A 21,718-nucleotide genomic window follows, 5' to 3' on the forward strand; every position below is an offset into this window, starting at 1 on the left:
GAATCCCTAGTCGGCCTTTCTCAGGTGGCTCATTCCCCTGGTCATCCCAGCAGCACTCCCAGCCCAGTAAGAATGTCTCCAGAGCCAGGCGGGGTCTAGCTTATGGACAAAGCCTGTGAAGCATCACTGTCAGATCTGCTAGAAAACTCACTGCTTAGTCTGTGGCAGCCCAAACAGGAAGAAGAGCCAGGTGAGTTCCTCTGAGCCCCTGCCTGACCCTTATGACTCACTTGTGCCCCAATGCAAAGGTGGGTTTACTCCAGTCTCCTCTTCTTCCTTGGGGCCCTGAGGGGTGTAGGCACCCCCTGGGTGACCCCTGGAACCTGGATCTCTCCATCAAGCCCTTTCTACTCCCTGGGTTCTTTCTTGCTAAGTGACCAGGAAAAATCCCTGCAGCTTCGGCTTCCCCCCCCCCCCCCACTTCCTGACTGTGGTCAGGCCATGCAAATGTCTGCAGTAGCACGGGCCCGGGACATGATTTAGGCAAATTGTTAGCAGCAAACTGCAGGAGAGAATGGAAACAGCTTGATGACAGCCCAGCCTGCGTGGGTGCGCTCCTACCCTGGGAAAGGACGGCTGCCTGGGGCTCCAGGAACTATTAAAAAGCCACCAACTGTAATCATCACCCCTTCCTTCTTATACTGAGCATTTATAAGCACCTCCTGCATTTGGCACTGAAATAGGAAATATGGAAGAGACACTTCGTAGTAGGTGGCTCCGAGGCAATCACTGTTTAAGGGGACAGAGATGGGTACAAAAATATTGACAATCTGAAGCAAACAGTGCAACATAATAGAGGCCAGCCATGTGCCTGGAAGCTTTTTTTGGGGGAGGGGACACAATGAAGCTCTAGATTGAGGGATGGTTGTGGTGTCACGTGACCTGGCCCTAAAGGATGGAGCAGCTTTTTGAGGATGACGGGAAAGCAAAGTGAAGAGGAGGCGGCAAAGACAAAAGCATGGAGCCAGCCAAGGGCTGAGCCTGCTGCGTTTCCTTGTTAGACAGATACTCGTGGGCTGCTGGGGGTGCAGAGTACAAGTGCAAGAGGGACACTGTCCCCTCTCCCCGTATATCCGGAGCTGGAATGGGAGGTAGGGACATGATGGGTGAACTTGCATCCAAACGGAGTTGTGCCCATGCAGCCTGGCAGAAGTAAAGGCCGTTGGCCAAAAGTTGCAAAGTCTGCCAAGTGATGGCCCCTGAGCCCTGAGCCCAGTGACACCCTCTCTGGACCCTCCTGTCTTACCATGAGAGGTACCTCTTACCCTCATTAGGCCCCAGTTGATAGAGCTGCAGACCCCCAAACCTCTCTGACATAGTCCACCCAAATTGCCTTTTGCTCACATCCTTGAGCTACAGGTGTCACCCCAACTAAGAGTGAGGGACACAGGTAACAGGCTCACCTGACATCTAAAGGCCCTTCCTTTCGAGGAGAGTAGCTCTCTTGGGGGCCCAGACACATTCCTCAAGTCTCAGCCAGTGCTGGATGGCAGCCCCCTGACTCTGTCCTGTATCCAAGGGAGCTGCAGCATCCAAGTGAGCAAAGCAGTTATGTCCTGAAAGCATTCGCTCTGGCTGTGCTTGTCTTCATCTTAGGCGGCCTGGGCACTAGACGTTCCCAGCACTACTCCCCAGAGGAAAATGTGGGGATCTCCAGGAAGTGCTCGATACTCTGCACTAAGTACAAGCAGCTGAGGGAGCAAGGCAAGTGCTTAGTGGCAAGGTCGAGTGGGAGATGCTATTGTGAAGGGATGCTTACTGAGGGCTACAGGAATGGGCTGTTGAGAGAGAGAGAGGGTAGAGTGAGGACCAGCAGCATTTAGGGTAAGGAAGAGGATCAGCTAAAAAGGGAAAGGAACAACCAGGAAGCAGAGAGGCCTGTGCAAAGACAGGTCAGCAAGGAAAAGGGGACCCTACAAGGGCTCTGTCAGAGCCATGTGGATCCCCAGGCAATTGTCCCTTCCAGAATTATAAAGGGAAGGTTAGAGGCTTCAACCCTGTTCCAGTGGTCCTGATACAGAAATGACCTTTCACAGGCCTGTGCGAGGAAAGAGTCTAGGACTGAGGACCATAGGGAAGCAATAAAAGCTGCCAATTTGGAAAGAGAGCCTCAGAGAAAATGAAGGCAGTCCACTGTGTACCGTGCTGCACCCAACCCCTCTCATTTCTTGCTTCATGGGCCCTTTTGGGAGAGGTAAGGGTAGAGGCTGGGGGTGTGTCCTTGAAGGCCTAAAGGAAACCAGTGGAAAATTGTCTGGAGTCACAGCTGGTGGCAGAACAGAGGTGACACTGGGCTGCCTGCCAGTAGCAGCTGTCTTGGCAGTGAGCTCTGAGCACTCTCCAGGCCCTTAGCCGCCCTCTTCTCACAGGCCGTCCCTCTGAAGGGAAACCCAGAACTATCAAGGCAAGCTTCCTGTTTGGGTCTGAGCTCTTACCTCCCCTTAAATTCATCCTTTTCTTTGATCACCCCTTTGGGTATTCTCCAGCACGTGTTAACTGAACACCTATTAAGTACCAGGAACAGTGTTCTCAGTATAGGATAGTGAACAGGAGGCTGGCATGATGGCTCATTGGTAAGAGCATTGGCTGCTCTTGCAGAGGACCTGGGTTCAGTTCCCAGAATGCACATGGCCACTCACAACTGTTTGTAGTCTAAAACTCCAGTACCATGGTGCACAAAAGATAGCTTTTTTGTTTGGTTGGTTTTTTGTTTTGTTTTGTTTTTTGTTTTCGAGACAGGGTTTCTCTGTGTGGCCTTGGCTGTCCTGGACTCCCATTGTAGACCAGGCTGGCTCTTGAACTCACAGCGATCTGCCTGCCTCTGCCTCCCAGGAGTGCTGAGATTAAAGGCATGCGCCACCATGCCTGGCTTGAAATTCTTGACATATCATTGCTACAAAAGGCAGCCCTCTGCAGATGGTTTCCTGAGCAATCCTGGCCCCGCCCAACCCCATTCAGCCCTGGCTGCAGCTGAGACCCTCATCTTCTGTGCCTGTCAACACTGCAATAGAAATCCATGGTGGCTCACACCCTTTAATCCCAGCACTCAGCAGGCAGAGGCAGGTGGATCGCTGTGAGTTTGAGGATAGCCTGATCTACAGAGTGAGTTCAGGACAGCCACGGCTACACAGAGAAGCCCTGTCTCGAAAAACCAAAAACAACAGAAAAGTCAAAAAGAAAAAGGAAACACAGGGACAGACAGACAGACACACCTTTGCTGGCTCTCCCTCGCCCTATCCCTTCTGATGGATGTCTTCTGAAAGAGTCCCTAACAAGAGTATTCCAGGGGCCACCAACCCAGGACTCCAGTTGTCCCAAGGACACCTAGCCTTATGGCCGAGGGAAGCAATATTCGTCCTCACCACGTCCCACTGGTGATGTAGTACCTGTTCCACTCAAACTTGATCCAACTAGAAGGTAAGTTAAACCAAAAACAAACAAACAAACAAACAAACAAACACCTTCCCCTGCCCCCTTCACCCTGCACTCCCTCCCACAAGTGCTAGCCTGGGCTCAAATCCCACTTCTCCACCTATGACCCAGGTGGCCTTTAGCTAATAAGATCAGTCTCACTGAGCCCCAGCTGTCACTTCTGTAAAGTGATAAAAGTCCCATCCCACAGGGTTGTAGGGTTACTCGATACATATAAGGTGCACACAGGTCAGCTGAAGTCATGACAGATCTTGTCAGAAATACGAATATGCAGGCAGAAGACCACTAAGGTGGCCAGAAACACAAGGAGACGCCGACCTTGCTGACATTCAGCCTCTTCTTGCCCCAAACAAAGAGTCATCCAGCTGGATCCAGATCTGACATGTCTGTCTGAAGGCTGAGAGATCAAAGGGAGCCTTCCCCTTGGGTGGCTCGACAGAGAAGCTCTGAGCATGGAACCCCATCACCTGTGGGTCAGAGATGTGGAGGTAGAAGAAGCAGCCTGGGAAGGGTTTGCCATCCACAACTCACAAACACAGACACACCCATAGGCTGAAACTAATAGACAACCTGTCCAGCCCAACTCCAACACCAGTGCCAATTGGGATGGCACAAACATGCAACCTCAGAGTTTGGGGGGGGGGGCGGAGCTCAGACAAGATTATCAGGAGTTCTGGATCTTTCTTGGCTATAGTGAGTTGAAGACCTTGTCTCAAAAGAAAGGAAAGGAAAAGAAGAAAAGAAAATCCTCTAAGTCCAGGTTGTTTTACTGTGTGCCACACTCACAGCGTATCACCCCTGCCACCTCTGCTGTCCCTACCATGGGTAACACCCAACTACCACTGCCTGCCACAGCCTCTGCCACCACCATCATTTCTATGCCATTTATTGTCACTGTCTCAACTGATTGAGGAGCTCCCTGGGGTCCTGGCATCATAGAGATAACTCAGTAACTCCAGAGAAGGGCACAGAGAGACGACTGTTTCCCCAGAGCCCAGCGACCTCCTCCTCCCTCCCACACCCAAACTTGTCCTCATCGGGTGCAGCTTTATGGATCTCTAGGCTGCAGGCAGCTGGAGGGGGGGGGTGGCGAGGGAGGGACACAATCCTGGCTGTACCCACGGGATTGGTCGAGTTGTGCCCTCTCTGCCAACACCCGTGTAGAAGGCTCCTCAGAGAATGACCTCACCAATTGCCCTGAGCTTTGCTAGTCCAGCCAGGAGAGCCCAGTCATGAGGTGGCTGTCCAGTGGGCAAGGTGGCCTACTGAAGCTGTGTGGGAGGCCACAGTGAGAGGGGAAGAGGCTGAGGATCCCCACGGGACACGATGGACAAGTTTCGGATGATCTTCCAGTTTTTGCAGTCCAACCAAGAGTCCTTCATGAACGGCATTTGCAGCATCATGGCGCTGGCCAGCGCCCAGATGTACTCTGCCTTTGACTTCAACTGCCCCTGTTTGCCTGGCTACAACGTAGCCTACAGCATGGGCATACTGCTGACGCCTCCCCTGGTGCTCTTCCTGCTTGGCCTAGTCATGAACAACAACATATCCATGCTAGCTGAAGAGTGGAAGCGGCCCCCAGGTCGCCGGGCCAAGGACCCAGCCGTGCTTCGCTACATGTTCTGTTCCATGGCCCAGCGGGCTCTCATCGCTCCCGTCGTCTGGGTAGCTGTCACACTGCTGGACGGCAAGTGCTTTCTCTGTGCCTTTTGCACAGCCGTGCCCGTGGCCACCCTAGGCAACGGCAGCCTGGTGCCTAGCCTGCCTCCTCCAGAACTTGCTCGCCTGCTGGCTCGTGTGCCCTGCCCCGAGATCTACGATGGGCACTGGCTGCTGGCCCGAGAGGTGGCTGTGCGGTATTTGCGCTGCATCTCTCAGGTGAGGAGGCTGGGTCCCCTCACGGGCCAGGGTCCCTATGGGAAGATCCCTTCTCAAAGTGGGGTTTCCCCTCTGTGGGTGGAGGCATGCGGTTCCAGCTGAGATTCAAAGCGGAGCCCATGTGTTCTCTCAGTGAGGTCGCCTGGAGAGCATAGCTGGTTCTTTACCCCCTCCACCCTGAGCTCAGAGTTGAGAGGCTGGGAAATTTGCATCCCTTTCCTATCCTAGGCCCAGGCGGTAGTGAGACCGGTGGGTGGCTAAACCATTTGGGTACATTTCCCTGGCAAATACCCACCAGCTGCTGCCTGCTTGCTCCAGGAGTGGTAAGCTGAGGGTCTGGGCATCTTGAACGGGAATACATGGGTGAGGGAGATGGATGTTGGGGTGAAACTTAAAGAACCATCTAGGCACTTGGGAGGCAGAGGCAGGCGGATCGCTGTGAGTTCGAGGCCAGCCTGGTCTACAAAGCAAGTTCCAGGACAGCCAAGGCTACACAGAGAAACCCTGTCTTGAAAAAACCCAAATAAATAAATAAGAACCGTGTGGGCAGTGAACTGGGCGATGAGGGAGACCGACAGGCAGAGTCAGCTCCAGTGGGACTAGAGAAGCAGCCGCATTCTGCTCTGGTCAGGGCAGACCCTTGATTCCTCTCCTGAGAGAGGGCTTTCTTTCCCACGTGGTGACTGTCACCACCGCCATGACTGGCTGTCTAAGCCAAGCTCATTACCCCTTCATCTGCGGACCCTTGTGCCATCACTCTAGGCCTCAGGCCCTGGAACAGCTGTCACGCCACTCGACCTTTAAACTGTCACACTGTGCAATCTGGAAGGTTCTCACCCTCCCCAGCCCCACTCCTCAAGAGGCCACAGGCAGCCTGGTTTGTAGATAAGTCCCTGTGAATTCTGAAGTCACTTTAGAATTAGCCGACTTTATCTGGAAATCAAAAACTGTCGAAGGCAAAGTAGATTTCCAGCTTCACTTGGAATGTGAGGCGACCCAAGCCCTCTGTAACCACAGTGACCTAGTGAGCAGCATGGGAGGCCCCTGACTGAGTCACACGCTCTGTAACTCTGTATTTTCCCACCTGCCCCCATGGCACCGGTTGGGCAACGTTAGCACCACACCCACCTCTATTCCTACTTCCTTGACCTTTCCCAACTCTTCTCTGTGCTGATAGGGGTCTGGACCAAAGTACAGAAAGGGATGGGTGTCCTGCTCTGTGCCCTGTGCCCTGTGCCCTGTGCTCTGTGCCCTGTGCCCTGTGCCCTGTGCTCTGTGCCCTGTGCCCTGTGCCCTGTGCCCTGTGCTCTGTGCCCTGTGCCCTGTGCTCTGTGCCCTGTGCCCTGTGCCCTGTGCTCTGTGCCCTGTGCCCTGTGCCCTGTGCCCTGTGCCCTGTGCTCTGTGCCCTGTGCCCTGTGCCCTGTGCCCTGTGCCCTGTGCCCTGTGCCCTGTGCCCTGTGCCCTGTGCCCTGTGCCCTGTGCCCTGTGGTGAGCCACTGTCTGAGTATGTGTCAGAGGCCAGTGTTCAAGTTTGAGGGCTGTCCAGGGTGTCTCTGAACTCCCTGGGAGTCCAGCTTAGCCTGTAAAGAAAGTGCTCACATAGAGCTGATATCGGTTCCAGAAACTGAAGGAAAGACCCAGAGCTTGGAGGAAGAAGGCTTCTAGGCCCAGAATATCAGCTCCCCGAATGGTACCATCATGAGGCTTAGCAGAGAGTGCTAAATACCAACTGTCTTACAATCATCCCTCTCTTTTGGTTCTCAAAAATCCCTGTGAGGTAGCTGCTATTACTAGCAGCCCCGTCTTGTTTGTTTGTTTGTTTGTTTTTGTTTTGTTTGTTTTGTCTTTTGAGACAGGTTGTTTGTTTGTTTGTTTGTTTTTTCTGTGTAGCCTTGGCTGTCCTGGCATTTGCTATATAAACCAGGCTGGCCTTGACCTCAGAGGTCCACCTGTCTCTGCCTCCCAAGGGCTAGGATTAAAGGCATGCACCATCACTGTCTGGGGTAGCCCCATCTTTGTAGGCAAAGAAGCTGAGACACAGAACGATCAAGCGGAGACAGGCTTTGTACCCAGGAGGCCTTGCTATGGGATGTGGCATTAAATCCTGTTCACTGAGGGCCCTGTCGAAGCAGCACATTCTGTGATCCCAGGATCTGACTCCTGTGAATTGGAGTATATGGCCATTTTACACATGAGGAGATAGAGGCCAAGAAGTGACGCCGCTTGGTCCTTGGCTGGCTTCCTTTGTAGAGGCCCTAACAAGTCCTTTTGGGGTGTGACAGGTAGGTCTGCTGACAACCCCCTCTCCCCACAGGCCCTGGGCTGGTCCTTCGTGCTGCTGACCACATTGCTGGCCTTCGTGGTGCGCTCCGTGAGGCCCTGCTTCACGCAGGCTGCCTTTCTCAAGAGCAAGTACTGGTCCCACTACATCGACATTGAACGTAAGCTGTTTGATGAGACGTGCACAGAGCACGCCAAGGCCTTTGCTAAGGTGTGTATCCAGCAGTTCTTTGAAGCCATGAACCATGACCTGGAACTGGGTCACACGCATGGAGTGCTGGCCACAGCCACAGCCACGGCCACAGCCACGGAGGCTGCCCCAAATCCCTCTGACAGGACTGAGGAAGAGAGGGAGAAGCTGCGTGGCATCATTGACCAAGGCACCATCAACAAGCTACTCACAAGCTGGCACAAATGCAAACCACCACTGCGGCTGGGCCAGGAGGCACCACTCATGGGCAATGGCTGGGCTGGGGGCGGCCCCCGGCCTCCCCGCAAGGAAGTGGCCACCTACTTCAGCAAAGTGTGAGCTGTAGGTGGCTGCAGAAGCAGGAAGAAAGATCTGAGCCCATAGGCCTTTGCGCAGCAAAGTAAACAGATATACAATTCTGAGGCATAACCACAAGTCCACACATTCGCCTTCTGGTGTGAAAAAGGACATTTGGAGCTGAAAGACTTCATTTCCTTAGCTGCCTTGGGTACCACGGGAGTAGTGTCATCCTGTGCCTCCCCTCCCACTGTTTCATTATCACAAGTGTTCAGATCTGGTTTGTGGGAGCAGGATGCCTGGGTGGTACCTGAGTCCCTACCCAGGCCTCATCCTGATGCTGTTCATCCCATCCCGGGCCCGCTGTCTCCATTTAGGCTTCCAAAGCGCATCCCCAGTATTTCCTCCTTATGCTGAGGCTCAAGGAAGCGAGGGCAGTCAGCCCTCTCACCAGCATTGACAGTTTCTTGGATAAAAAAAAAAAAAAAAAAAAGAATGGCCTTCAGCTGGTGTGACACACCTGGGTGACACATAAGGTGCCAAGACCTAGGGACCACATGAGGGAGGCCAAGGTGTGTGTCATGAGGCCATTAGATACCTGTTGACATAGACTCTATGGTTATTTCATAACAAGCACAAAATTAACAATCTCACACAGATTATAGAAACATGGACCATCCATAGGGCTTGAGAGCTAGAAATGAAAGCTGATGAACTCTTATTTTCTCAAAGGCTCCCTGGGGAGACTGCCGTGGGCTATGATGAAGAGGGGAAATAGTTAAGTCCATAAAAATGGGATAAAGCTGGGTTAAGTGCTGATTCTACCGTTTGCAAAGTGTGTCCCTGGTCCAGGTGCCTCATTTTGGGGGTCTCCATTTTCTCCTTTGTGCAACAGGGAAAAGGCCTACCTCACTGGTTCACCATGTGTAAGAGCACATGGCACATAGTGGACATCTGGACCAGTGTGGCTAATGTCCTTGTTCGTTTCTGAGTCCAGCGGCTGCTCCCTCTCCTTCCCTGACAGCAACCAAGGGACAGGACAGGACAAGACAGGACAGGGTAGGCTGCTACCTTGTCCAAGAAAAGGAACGAGAGGTGCCAACAGGCTTCTTGTCTCTCAGTCTCATCTTCCAGCCCTCAGCTCTGCCCTTCTCAGTGCTCACTTTGACCTTCGGATGTTCAACTTCCCTCATGCACCCACGCTCCACTCTCCGGTGGAACCCCAGTGCCAGGGTGGCAGGGAAGAGGAGGTTGAACTTGACCCCAGCCCTGAATGAAGGGACCAGCTTAACACAGACCAAGTGTGCATTGGTGTGTATGGGTGTCCACTGGGGACGGGATACCAGGACATGCTTGGAGGAGCAAATGTGTGGGAAAGGTTTGGAGACCTGGCTTCCAACACTAGATCCATGGGAGCTGAGCTAAGGCAACGCCACCCTGTAAAGTGTGTCATGGAAAGGCATGGGGAAACACTGATTTTTCTCCATTCATCCCTGCCACATGGACAAGCCAGACTCAAGAGGGTTCAGCTTGTCTGTGTGAATTCCATTGTCCCAGCCCCGGATCTGATGGCCCTGGAGCTATCTCTTCCAGTCCTGGGAGCCACCGGGCTCATCTTGGCATTCTCTCTGTCTGTGTACCTGACTGGCGACTCTCAGTCTTGCTTGTAAGCTCCCAGAGATAAGAGCTCATGGCTACTCTAGGGATGGGCAGTGCTTGCTTCCTTTTAATGGCTATGTATGACCAGCCTCTGCCCTAGGAGCCCCAGAGGATCCCCAGATCCCTCCATAGAGTTGTCGTCAGCTGTACAGAGGATGGGGGCAGTATCTGGGAGTTAGCTGAACTGTGATTGGAAGAGCCATCTTTTGAGAGATGGCTGGTACAAAGGCAGGATGCTCAGAGAAAGGAGGGCAGAGTGGGCCGGGGTCTTGACCTTTTGTATAATGGAACATCACCATCAATTCTGAGCACTTACTCTCCCCAGACTCTGTAGCATCTCCAGCAGCATCTGCCAGGTGGGTGTCAAGCAAGGGGGATGTTTTTCAAACAGGCCTGGAGGGCAAGCCTGGGCAAGAACTCCGGGAGGGCCCTGCCTGGCTCCTGTCTAGACCTTCCCAGATGGCCCCCGAGGGGTGCACAGGGTAGAGTCGAGGCAGGGCGGGTAGGGCCAGCTACAGCGGGGGCCAGAGGCGGGCTGGGACAGGACGCAGCATCCGAGGCTGCTTCTCTACTTCCTCTGTCTTGCACCGCCCTCAGCAGCCCGCCCTCCTCAGCCTGGCGCCTGGAGGCTGTTTTTCCATTCGCTGGCCGGCGAGAAAGTTCCATGCCATTGTTTCTTTCTCTCCTTTTCTGGAGTTAAATTTGTCCGCAGTTGCCTGCACTTCATCTGTAGCCGCTTGGAGTTTTCGTCCAAAGCTCTGTTGCTTTCAACCGCCCAGCCTGGCCCCTGGTGCAAAAGCGGAGCTGGCAGTGAGCCACCCGCCCCCACCCCCGTGAGGACACTTTGCCTTGTGGCCTGGAGCCTGTCCCGGTGGTGTCTGCGTCTGCGGTGCCCACACTGCTGTCACTCCACCAGGAAGCAATGCCACTGATGCCTGCAACCATGCCCAGGTAAGGAGGGGCCCCTCCCTGGGGTGTGCAGGTGTTAAAGGAGCTTGCCGGTTGGTTCCAGCCAGCCTCCAGGGGTTATCTGGAGACAGAAGCCCTGGAAAGACATGGAAGTGTTGCTCCCACTCCCCCCTCCCTAACTTCCTGGTTGTCACCGGGAAGAAGCCCCTGGCAAAACAATCTCAGAAGATGGCCTGGACCAGCCTCTGCTTAGTACCTTCTCTCTCTCACCACCCCCCTGCAATCCCTTTTGCTATCAGGCATTTTGTACCCAACATTATGTGGGTTTAGAAACCCAGGGCCACTACAAGGAGCGAATGGGTACCTAGCCACCAAGGAGGAGAAAGGGAGACACGGGGTGGCCATTAGCCTGTTTATTGACAGCAACAGGATGCGGTCCCCCCCCCCCCAGATGAGGTCCCTCCCTCCCTCCAGGGATATTCAGGAGCTCTGGGCTCTGAGTTGGGGAGTCAGACATCCCTCCCTCCTCCTGGGGCCCACATCCCTCCCCCCCCTCCCCACCTGTGCCCATCTGGCATCCTTGGCAGAGGCAGCAACCAGAAAAGGGATGTGAACACGAAACAGAAAGAGGCAGCCCGGGCCTCCCTCTCTCTCTTCACAGCCTGACCTTTCTCTCCACTTCCAGGCTTCCTCTGGCCTAGAAGGTTTTGTTTTTTCACTCTCACGATGGGGGTGGACATGGGACCACACCCTGCCTGTCTCTCTGGGTGTGTGGGTGGAGCCTGGGAAGGGAAGGGATTTGAGGCTAAACTTCTAAAGAGCCTGAAGCCATGGCCATTATGGCTGTTGTCATGACTCAGGGGAGGGCTGACTAGGTGCAGTGGGCTGAATCCCACCGAGGCTGCCTGTGTCTGGCTGGTGTGGAAGGTCTCTGGCATTTTGGAGCAGAGCTTGTGTAGGCTGCTGGATAAGGAAGGCGTGAAGGGGTGTGAACAGGGGGAGCTAGTTTAGCTCCGACTTATTTTATCCACTTTCTTTCTAAGTATTCTCAAGTCAGAGTCAAAACTCTCACCTGGCTCCTCCAGATTTGGCTGGCCTCAGGCAAGACACTCTGTCCTGCCTGAGGATGAGATTTTCCCCACCCACGCCTCCTGTCTGTCCTGTGTCCACCAGGAGAGTCCCTATAGCTTCTTTTTTTTTTTTTAATTTTTTTTATCCACACCACACCCTCCAAAATCTTTAGCGGATTTCTACCACTCAGAATCCCAGAAAGAAATCATCTCATATCACCTAATACCACCAGCCATTGTTTTTTTTTGTATTTAGAGACAGGGTTTCTCTGTGTAGCCTTGGCTGCCCTGGAACTTTTTGTAGACCAGGCTGGCCTCCAACTCACAGCCATCTGCCTGCCTCTGCCTCTCCAGTGCTGGGATTAAAGGCGTGCGCCAAGACGACCAGTGCCATCAACCATTCTTTTGTTTTGTTTTGTTTTTTTGAGACAGCGTCTCTCTATGTTATCTTGGCTGTCCTGGACTCATTTTATAGACCAGGCTGGCCTCGAACTCACAACGTCTGCCTGCCTCTGCCTCCCGAGTGCTGGGATTAAAGGTGTGCGCCACCACTGTCTGGCCTCCACCAACCATTCTTAATCGTCTGGTGGCAGAAAGATTTTTAAAATATTCAAAGCAGGGAGATGTGATCGTAAATCTGAGGCCTGCCGTTTATTTGCACATGACCCTGAGGAAGCTGCATCCTTCTCTGTGCTTGAGGTGGGGCATAGGGGTGCACAGGGATGCTAGGGGGGATACCAAGGCTACCATACAAAGACTCCTGAGGATGGGTAACATGGCGACCAACTGAGGCCACCTGGCAGGAACTTAGGCAACCCTGGCTGCCACCATTTCCATCGAGGCCCTGAGCTGCTTCTTTCTCCACCTGCTTGATCACAGCAGCACCCCTCAGCCTGTGCTCAGAGGCAAACATTTATCAGTCATCTGTGTTTCACAGGAAGCACCAGTTTAGCCGACTGTAGGCGACAAAATGGCATAATCATGCTCTGCCGACCGACGTCCTCCTGCCTGCGCTCCTTCCTAGTCTCACCAGAAGCCATTGGCGGTTCTGTGCTCACCTGCCTCCTCTTAAGCATCCCATCCCTAGCTCACTAGTCACCATGGCGGCCTTGATCGCGGAAAACTTCCGCTTTCTGTCTCTCTTCTTCAAGAGCAAGGATGTGATGATTTTCAATGGGCTGGTGGCCCTGGGCACAGTGGGCAGCCAGGAGCTGTTCTCCGTGGTGGCTTTCCACTGCCCCTGCTCGCCTGCCCGGAACTACCTGTATGGGCTGACAGCCATTGGCGTGCCTGCTCTCGCACTCTTCCTCATCGGAGTCATCCTCAACAACCACACCTGGAACCTAGTTGCCGAGTGCCAGTATCGGAGGGCCAAGAACTGCTCCGCTGCGCCCAACTTCCTCCTCCTGAGCTCCATCCTGGGCCGCGCCGCCGTGGCTCCTGTCACTTGGTCCGTCATCTCCCTGCTCCGAGGGGAGGCCTACGTCTGTGCTCTCAGTGAGTTTGTGGATCCCTCTTCGCTTACAGCTGGAGATGAAGGCTTCCCCCTAGCTCATGCCACGGAGATCCTAGCCAGGTTCCCTTGCGGAGAGGGCCCTGCCAACCTGTCGGGCTTCCGGGAGGAGGTCAGCCGCAGGCTCAAGTACGAGTCTCAGGTAAGGAGCTCTGTGAAGGGCAGTCTTCTTCCGTCCCTCCCACAGTGGCAGCTGGTGGGGTGGCACCCAATGGGATGGATGGTCCAGTGCGAAAATGAGCAACTCTCCAGGTATACCCTAGATGGCCAGGGCCAGGCCTCGAAGCACATTAGTTTGTGGCTTAGTGTTCTGTGGGCAAGGGTCAGCTCATTACAAGGAAGTGTGTCTCCGATTTGCTTTTGGGTGCTGGGTATTGCATCCAAGTCCAGGTGAAGGCCAAAGGTGCTCTGCCATTCTGCTCCACTTCCGGCCATTAGAGACAGTTTTGAGCATTAAGGGAACAACACCACCTGGAATCCCAAAGAAAGCATCCCATATCCCATAAGACCCAGGGCCATTCCCAATCTACCCAGTGAGATGATTTTTACCCTAGCTTGACTGAGCATGGGTCCCTGCAGGCCACCCTCAGAAATACCTGCTGTGGGTGTTGAGCTGATAGTGGAGCCTGGTTGACTCCAGGGAGGACCGTGTTCCTATCCCAGCACCGAGTCAGCCTCACTCTTGGGGCAGGCCAGCAGGAGGCCTGCCACTGCTGCTCAGGCCTTCCCTGTATCCTCTCTTGAGGTTGGTCAAGGGAAAAGCGATCAAAATGGCCAGAAGCAGCAATCTGAACTGAATGTGAACCCAGAAGCAGAGGCTGAGAGAGACAGGAAGAAGCACAAAGGGTCTCTCTCTTTGAAAATACAAGGAACCAAAGCCAGGGGCTGGAGAGATGGCTCAGTGGTTAAGAGCACTGACTGGCCAGGCAGTGGTGGCGCACGCCTTTAATCCCAGCACTGTGAGTTCGAGGCCAGCCTGGTCTACAAAGTGAGTCCAGTACAGCCAAAGCTACACAGAGAAACCTTGCCTCAAAAACTGCCTCCTCCCCTGCCCCCCCCCCAAAAAAGAGCACTGACTGTTCTGACCTGGGTTCAGTTCCCAGCACCTACAACTCACAACCATCTGTAACTCCAGTTCTAGAGGATTCTATACCCTCTCAGGGCACTGCATACACATAGTATACAGACATATGTAGGCAAAACACATACACATTTAAAAAGGAAGGAAGAGAGGGAGGGAGGAAGAAGGAAGGAAGGAAGGAAGGAAGGAGCCTAAAGTGTACTGGATCTTGCCTGTAATCTAGCATTTTGGAGACAAAGATAGGAGGGTCTGAAGTTCAGAGTCAGTTTTAGTTACATAGTAAAATTAAGGGTCAGTTTGGAGGAGGGTTGGAGAAATGGCCTGGTAGTTAAGACTGAGAGTATTGTTCTTACCGAGGACAGGAGTTCATTACCCAGCACCCACGTCAGGTGGCTCACAACTTGTAACTCCAGCTCCAGGGAATCTGATCCCCTCTTCTAGACTCTGCACTCACATATACATACTCCCCAACACATATACATACTCCCCCAAAACATATACAACCCAACATATACACACACAATACATATACATCCGTCCCCCCAAACCCCCCCACAAAAATCTAAACTAAAGAGCAACAACATAAGGGGAAGAGGTGAGGCTAAGATGTACGTCAATAGAACACTTGCCAAGCACACCTGAGGCCCTGCGTTTGATCCCTGTATCACATAAACTAGGTGTGGTGCCACCTGTAATCCCAGCCCCCAGGAGGTGGAGGCAGAGGACCAGAAACTCACAGCCGTTCTCAGCTACACAGAGTGCTAAGGCCCGCTTGGCTACATGAGATCCTGTCTTGGGGTGGGGCAGGGCGAAAGCAGAGAAACAGAATCTAGGCTAAAAGCGTCAGAGATGGAAGATGGTAAATACAGGTCTGTAGACAAGTGATAGGCAAAGAGTGCCTCAGAGGGCCTTGCCCTCAACAGGCTTACATCCTCCTGGTGTGAAGCAAGCACACAGGCGCTCTATTTTTTTTTTTTTTAATAATTTATTTTTGCCAGGCAGTGGTGGCGCACACCTTTAATCCCAGCACTTGGGAGGAAGAGGCAGGTGGATCACTGTGAGTTCGAGGCCAGCCTGGTCTACAAAGCGAGTCCAGGATAGTGAAGGCTACACAGAGAAACCCTGTCTCAAAAAAACAAAAACCAAAAAAATAAAGTAAAAAATAAAAAAAAATATTTTTTTACTTTATATGCATTGTTTTGCCTGCATATATGTCTGCATGAGGGTGTCAGATCTCGGAGTTACAGACAGTTGTGATCTGCCATGTGGATACCAGGAATTGAACCCGGGTCCTTTGCAAGAGCAGTCAGTGCTCTTAACCACTGAGCCATCTCTCCAGGCCCTCCACCCCACCCCCACTCCCAGGTGATCAAAAGATATACAAGTAATGATGTTGTGTAGGGTTGATGCCTCTGGAGCCTTGGAGATGGCATCAGAGCTGACCCACAGTTTAAACTGATTTTATTTTGTGTGTGGATGGGAGCCTCTTGTGCTTGCTAACCATGTTCTCTGACACGGAGCTTCACTCCTAGCTCCTGAGCTGGGTTTGAGGGAGTCCAGTGACAGTGCACCCTTGGGGCTGAAGGAAAGAAAAGGCAGAAGGCAGTCTAAGCACAGGGGAGTGTGTGGGCTGAGTAGGTGAGAATAGAAAAGAGGAAGTTGTTTGCCCACAGAACAGTCTGTATCTTTTTTGGTTGTTCCCATGGGCAGGGAAGGTCTGGACAGCCCCTGGGCCCCTCCCTGAGCCCTGCGTGTATTTCCTCACCAGCTCTTTGGATGGCTGCTCATCGGTGTGGTGGCCATCCTGGTGTTCCTGACCAAGTGCCTCAAACACTACTGCTCACCACTCAGCTACCGACAGGAAGCCTATTGGGCACAGTACCGCACCAACGAGGACCAGCTGTTCCAGCGCACAGCCGAGGTGCACTCGAGGGTGCTGGCTGCCAACAACGTGCGCCGCTTCTTTGGTTTTGTGGCCCTCAACAAAGATGATGAAGAGCTGGTCACCAAGTTCCCGGTGGAAGGCACACAGCCACGCCCGCAGTGGAATGCTATTACTGGGGTCTATCTGTACCGTGAGAACCAAGGCCTCCCGCTCTATAGCCGCCTGCACAAGTGGGCCCAGGGCCTGACGGGTAATGGCACAGCCCCTGACAATGTGGAGATGGCGCTGCTCACCCCTTAAGAGCCTGCTTCTTTGCTCTTTTCACAAGTGGAACTGCCTAATCCCAAACTAACCCCCATGGCATGCTTACCTCGGCATTAGGTCATTTTTCTCGGGCATAGACCAAGGGGACTTTAACAATTAGTAGTTGGTAAAGATCCTGTGGACCACAGGGCCCTGAGGTTGGGGTGTGGGGGGCGGGAGGGGTGGGAGGACTGGCTTCCCAGACCTGCTGAAATCATGGCCACCAGCGCGCTCTGTGCACAGCTACAGGAAGATTTTTCTAGAGCTGGTCTTTAACTATGATGTGGGTGATCTCTGGTGGGCCTCCAAGCTGAGAAGCATCAGCTGGTGGAGCCTGGTGACAGCGTTCTACCCACTGGGGGGCGGCTGTTATGGTATAGTACACTTTGTGCAGTTAATTTGTGTCTAACTGCATAGGGCAGCCTAGCTCCTTGGTGTACTGGTAGAAAGCTGCCTCCATTGTATACCTCTGGCCTGATTTTATATATTTAATACCTTTTTGATAAAGCTTTTCTTACTTTTAAAGGCCTAGACTGGTGTTTGTGCAATTGACAAGGGCATACAGCCCATTGTGAGAGGAAGTGGGACAGGACTTACCCACAAAAGTGGCAGCAATACAAGGTGTGCCACCTGTCCTGCCAAAGGGCTGGTGGGCAATGCGAGTTGCCTGATTCAACCTGGTCAGAGGCGGCACAGCCGAAAACGTAACACTCCGTGAACCAGTGGCCTTCGGCTCGTCCTCACTCTCAGGCCTGCATTCACTAGCTCCACACTCTAAAGCCTCATGCCCTCACCTGCCTATTCTGCTTCCGGCATCCAGCCCAGCTATCCCACAGAAAACTCACATTTTAGGCTGGGTCAGAAAAAGCTTTTAATTCCCCTTAGGCCCAAGCCCCGCCCCAAAAGCCAGTAACAACTATCAGGGTCTGTGCCAGCATCCCAAAATGCCGGGTTGAGGCAGATTTGAGGCGGCGGGGTCACTGGTCCATGGTGCATGGCGAGTCTGGGGCAGACCAGGTAGTTCAACCAATACTTTCAGCTATCCTGAGTAGCTTTAATTTTCCAGTTTTTTGTTCTGGATTCTTCTTATGTCTTCCCATCTCAGTCTCCCAGCCTCCTCAACAGGGCAGATGGCACAGGCTGAGCTGAGCCTGGACCCCAAGGCTACAGGATCTAAGGTCCTTCCTACACCTTACCCACTTCTAGGGTGTGGACTGAGAGCTTTCCAAGGGAAAAACAGGCTCATGACCATGAAATCCACTGGCATTTGCCTTCTGTTCTTAGACTTGGCAACCTCTCCCGAAAGAGGAATGCTTGTTTTTTCTGGAAGCCCAAGAACCTGTTGCCTGAAAACACTGAGCAACCCAGGAAAGGCAAAGGAAGACGTAACGTGTTACATAAAACAAAACAAGAGCACTAAACCTCACGGGCTGGGGTGTGGGTTAGTGAAAGAACAATTGCTTAGCATGTTTAAGGCCTCAGCTCAATCTGTAGCACCCTAAATTTAAAAAACATATACTTAATTTTTATAGTAAGAAATGACAGCACAGGCTTGTAATCCCAGCATTTGGGAGGCAGAGGCAGTGGTTTTCTCAGTTCAAGGCTAGCCAGGACCATCGAGTGAGAACCCTGTCTCAAAAGAATTTTTTAAAATTTTGACAATTTTCAAAATTTTCAAAATTTTGACAGGATCAGGAACTTGGCATCAGCGAGCCAGGTCTACCTCCCATGGACATCACAGCCCGCAGATACGCTGCAGAAAAAGCAGCAAGTAAACAGTCCCTAGGCTATGGTTCCCAGTGTCCAGTGGAGCTGCGGCTACTAGTCCTCCAGCACTGAGCTCTTGGCCTCCACATACTCCAAGGCCTTTGCTTTGACAGCCTGCACGTCCTTCTCAGTGCCGTGCTGCTTCTCATAGTCCAGGTAGCGCTTGAAGAAGAACTTCATCCTCTTAGGGGCCAGGCTCAGATGGATGACCCGCTCAAAGATGTCCCTATGAGGAAGAACAGGAGAACAGTTACCTCAGGGTCCCTGCCACATGACAGGGATGAGATGAGAGCACGTGACAGAAGCCCAGCCCACAGATTGGTTCAAATGAGACCCTGCTCTATCTACCCACTTCCAACCCTTCTTGCCCTGCAGGGGTTGGGGGGGGGGGCAACATTGAGAGCCAGGCATAACGTGAGTCCCGTGGGATCCCAAGGCTCCTGGTTCCCAGGCTGGGGTGAAAAAGGCTGGAAAGGTGAAATCAAGCAGGCGAGGGGAGCCACATCAAAGCTGCTTTTCAGTATCAGACACTCGGGGACTGCCATGGGGTGGCTACACAGCAGCAACATGGCCAAAGCCCGTCCTACCCCATGCCAGCAGGAGCCAGCCCCAGTCTGTCGCCCCTCACCTGACTTCCTTCTGGCTACCATGTTTGATGATCATGTCGATGTAGACTGACCAGACGTCTGTGCGCTTTGGGTAGGTGCTCAGTGTGTTTTCAAAAATGGCTTTAGCCCGCTCCGCATCCCCCAGCTGGAACTCTAGCTGAGCAAATTTGGAAATCACGTCCACATCTGTGGAGAAAGGGCAGGTCAGAGCCAAGATGATTCCAGGGACCCCTCATCACAGCACAGTATGTTACAGGGACAGGCTTAGTCTGATTCATTGCTTGTGGGCCAAGTTCTAGGATTTGATAAGAAGGAAAAACCCTCAAAAGAACATTGTGGGTTTGGAGCCAAATACAGGAGTCTTGCAGACACCCCTATTCTGAGGTGATGGCCGACAGAGGAAATGCAGATTGCCTTTGCTCCTCCAGCCTTTGGGGCCCAGCACACAAAGCAACATTCCTGAGCACACCACCGGCTTGTCTAAGTCTGAAGAGCCTCCACTTTGTACAAGATGCCAATCGCCACTTCCAGGTTATCAGTCCTGGGCATGTTCAGGAACTGGGAAGAGCACTCACGCTCCTTGGTGGGCAGGCACTCCAGCGCTCGCTGCAGTACGCGGTGACTGGCCCCCGCCTGGCTCCTCCCCAAAACAAAGGCACCATATTTGATCCAGACAGCCTTCTCCTGCCGGAAACGTTTCAGCATCCGGTTGTACAGCTCGCTAGCTTCCTGTGGGAAAGACATGGTAAGCTAAAGAGAGTGGCTATGTTCATGGAAGGTAGACGTGGCTCACCGATGCCAAGTTCCTAATTCTGGAGGCCTGAGGAGCCTGAGAGGTCCTTCAGGAGAGCACAACGGAGTGACACACACCGGAGCTTCCCTAGTAATCCCTCCATGTATTCTCACATCCACCCTGGATAAAGACAGATGTGAGACTAGCAAGAGAAAGCAGGAGGGAAAGGCCCTATATGGCTGGGATGCGATAGAGTAGGGAGCTCAGAAGGTGGAGTTCTCAGGCTGCTGGCCCGAGGCCTGCTTACGAGCTTGCTGGCCAGGGCACCTAGGCACGGAGCCTAACACCCTACCTTAAACTTCTCGGACTTGGTGTAGATGTCCGCCAGATGCAGGAAAACCTTGAGAGGCTCATTGTACTGCACAGCTCGCTCGAAGACCTTGGCCAGGGACTCCTGAGAGCCGTACATGTTTTCTAGGTTCAGCAGCGCCACCCACACATTCAGCTTCTCCTGCTCCTCCCTGGGGGCGGGGTGGGTAGAGCATGAGTTCCATCACTCAGCCTTGGACACCCAGGCAACAATTTTATCCTCAGTGCCACCAGGAAGTGCAGCTCACTGCAAGGGGGAACCTGTTCTCTCCTATCTCTTGTTGCCAATCTGGGGCCACCCTGATTTCTCCCTCCATTTCTGGGAAGGAAGCCTCAGATTACAAACTGGAACAGAATCTTGGGTCTGATTCTCTCCCTCAGTGAAGGAAACAAACAAAGCCTAAGACTGCTGCCCTCTACACTAGCTTCGGAAAGCTACCTCCACTCTGTCTAGACCAGGCTTACCCACTGGGGAGTGCTGAGGGCCCCCTGCTCTGTTTATTTTCAATGGGAACCTTATTGGCACACAAAGACTAGTAAATGTTGCCATAGTGATTTCATCACAGAGGCCCGTAAGTAGAAATGAGTGATGTGCTTCAGGTGGCTACACTTAAAAGCGTTAGCCTAAAAGACCACGCACGGTTGCTTTTGGCCCGACCAGGAAGGACTGAGGCATGGTGGCAAACTCTGTAAGCCAAGACACAGTGGCAGAGCCTGAGCCCAGACCTGAACGAGATGGTTTTCAGGGCCCTCTCAGCCACAGCCCGGGCCTTCTCGATCTCAGTGGCCTGCAGGTGGAAAGCCATGTACTGCAGCCACAGGATGGAGCTGTCAGGGGAGCTCAGCACCAGACGGTCAAAGTCATCTGCCGACTCCGGCTGCCGCCTGGGGTCCATGAGCGCCTCCTCAATGCGCGAGAGCTCCTTCTCTGCCCTCTGCCGCTCCAACTCCCTCTCCTTCTTGCCCTTCTTCCTCTGTTATGGAAGAAAGAAAAGTGAGCACCTGCTCCTTCAAACGCAGAGGGCAACCCATGAACCCCAGGAAGAGGGCGAAGGAGTCGGGACCCCTTAGGAGTCTCTGCCAGAGGCAGAACCTTGGAAGAACAGCACCTTGGCTGGATGGGGCTTCTCATCCTCCTCGCTGTCTGAGCTCTCTCCTCTCGGCGGCGGCAAGGCTGGAGTCAGAGAGTCAAGCCCCACGTCCCACATGAAGCCTGAAGAGAGCCGCAGCCGGGGCACCTCCGTGGGCTTCGTCTGCTTTCCCTGCAGGGCCACAGAAAACTGAAGGAAGGCCAGGCTGTTCCCTGCCCCCACCTACTGTCACACCAAAAGCCTACCCCTTGGCCTCCATCTGCTGAGGGGACAACAGTGACTTCAAAGCGCTCTTTCTAAATCAGTTACTTAGACAATTACTTTATTAAATGTCGACACGCGCACACCCATGCAGCAGGAGGTCTGGAACAGAGATAGCGAGGGCGGCCGGGGTTGACAAAGTGAAGGAGCTCTGCCCTGGCTGGGACTTCACACAACTCTCTACTCAAGCATCACTGCTTCCACCTGGAGGAGCGCGGCCTCAAACAGCTGAACCTTCTCGTCCCCTGCCCACCTCGTCCCCTCGGTTCTCGATAAGCACGCAAACACACCCAGTCCTCAGGAGCTAGCCTGGCTGATGTGACCCCCCCTTCACCATCCTCTGTTTTACAGAAATGAGGTGGTGAGGATGGGCTGGGACAGCACAGCTCTGG

General features: G+C 53.3%; 3 protein-coding genes across 3 annotated transcripts in view; 2 read left to right on the forward strand and 1 right to left on the reverse strand.

Moving 5' to 3' along the window:
- Positions 1-4,758: 4,758 nt before the first annotated feature.
- CALHM1 (calcium homeostasis modulator 1) lies at positions 4,759-8,574 on the forward strand (the record flags this gene model as incomplete). The annotated part of the gene is made up of 2 exons (XM_084765906.1): positions 4,759-5,310; positions 7,625-8,574. 2 exons carry the CDS (start codon positions 4,759-4,761, stop codon positions 8,117-8,119), a joined length of 1,047 nt encoding a protein of 348 aa, XP_084622032.1. The 3' UTR covers positions 8,120-8,574.
- A 1,680-nt stretch (positions 8,575-10,254) lies between these two features.
- CALHM2 (calcium homeostasis modulator family member 2) lies at positions 10,255-17,022 on the forward strand. The gene is made up of 3 exons (XM_084763332.1): positions 10,255-10,687; positions 12,653-13,370; positions 16,078-17,022. The coding sequence occupies exons 2-3, from the start codon at positions 12,816-12,818 to the stop codon at positions 16,492-16,494; spliced, it is 972 nt and encodes a 323-aa protein (XP_084619458.1). The 5' UTR covers positions 10,255-10,687; positions 12,653-12,815; the 3' UTR covers positions 16,495-17,022.
- Positions 17,023-17,355: 333 nt separating this feature from the next.
- The window catches only part of PDCD11 (programmed cell death 11), a 49,981-nt gene continuing 45,618 nt past the window's right edge, over positions 17,356-21,718 (reverse strand). The window contains exons 31-36 of the mRNA XM_084763046.1: positions 21,084-21,236; positions 20,701-20,948; positions 19,958-20,126; positions 19,448-19,601; positions 18,893-19,058; positions 17,356-18,490 (exon numbers count right to left, since the gene is read on the reverse strand). Of these exons, the coding sequence (XP_084619172.1) occupies positions 18,319-18,490; positions 18,893-19,058; positions 19,448-19,601; positions 19,958-20,126; positions 20,701-20,948; positions 21,084-21,236 (1,062 nt within the window). The 3' untranslated portion in view covers positions 17,356-18,318. The remainder of the gene's footprint in view (positions 18,491-18,892; positions 19,059-19,447; positions 19,602-19,957; positions 20,127-20,700; positions 20,949-21,083; positions 21,237-21,718) is intronic.

This window comes from Acomys minous (assembly GCF_964271855.1).
Source record: "Acomys minous genome assembly, chromosome: 2".
Taxonomy (NCBI): domain Eukaryota; kingdom Metazoa; phylum Chordata; class Mammalia; order Rodentia; family Muridae; genus Acomys; species Acomys minous.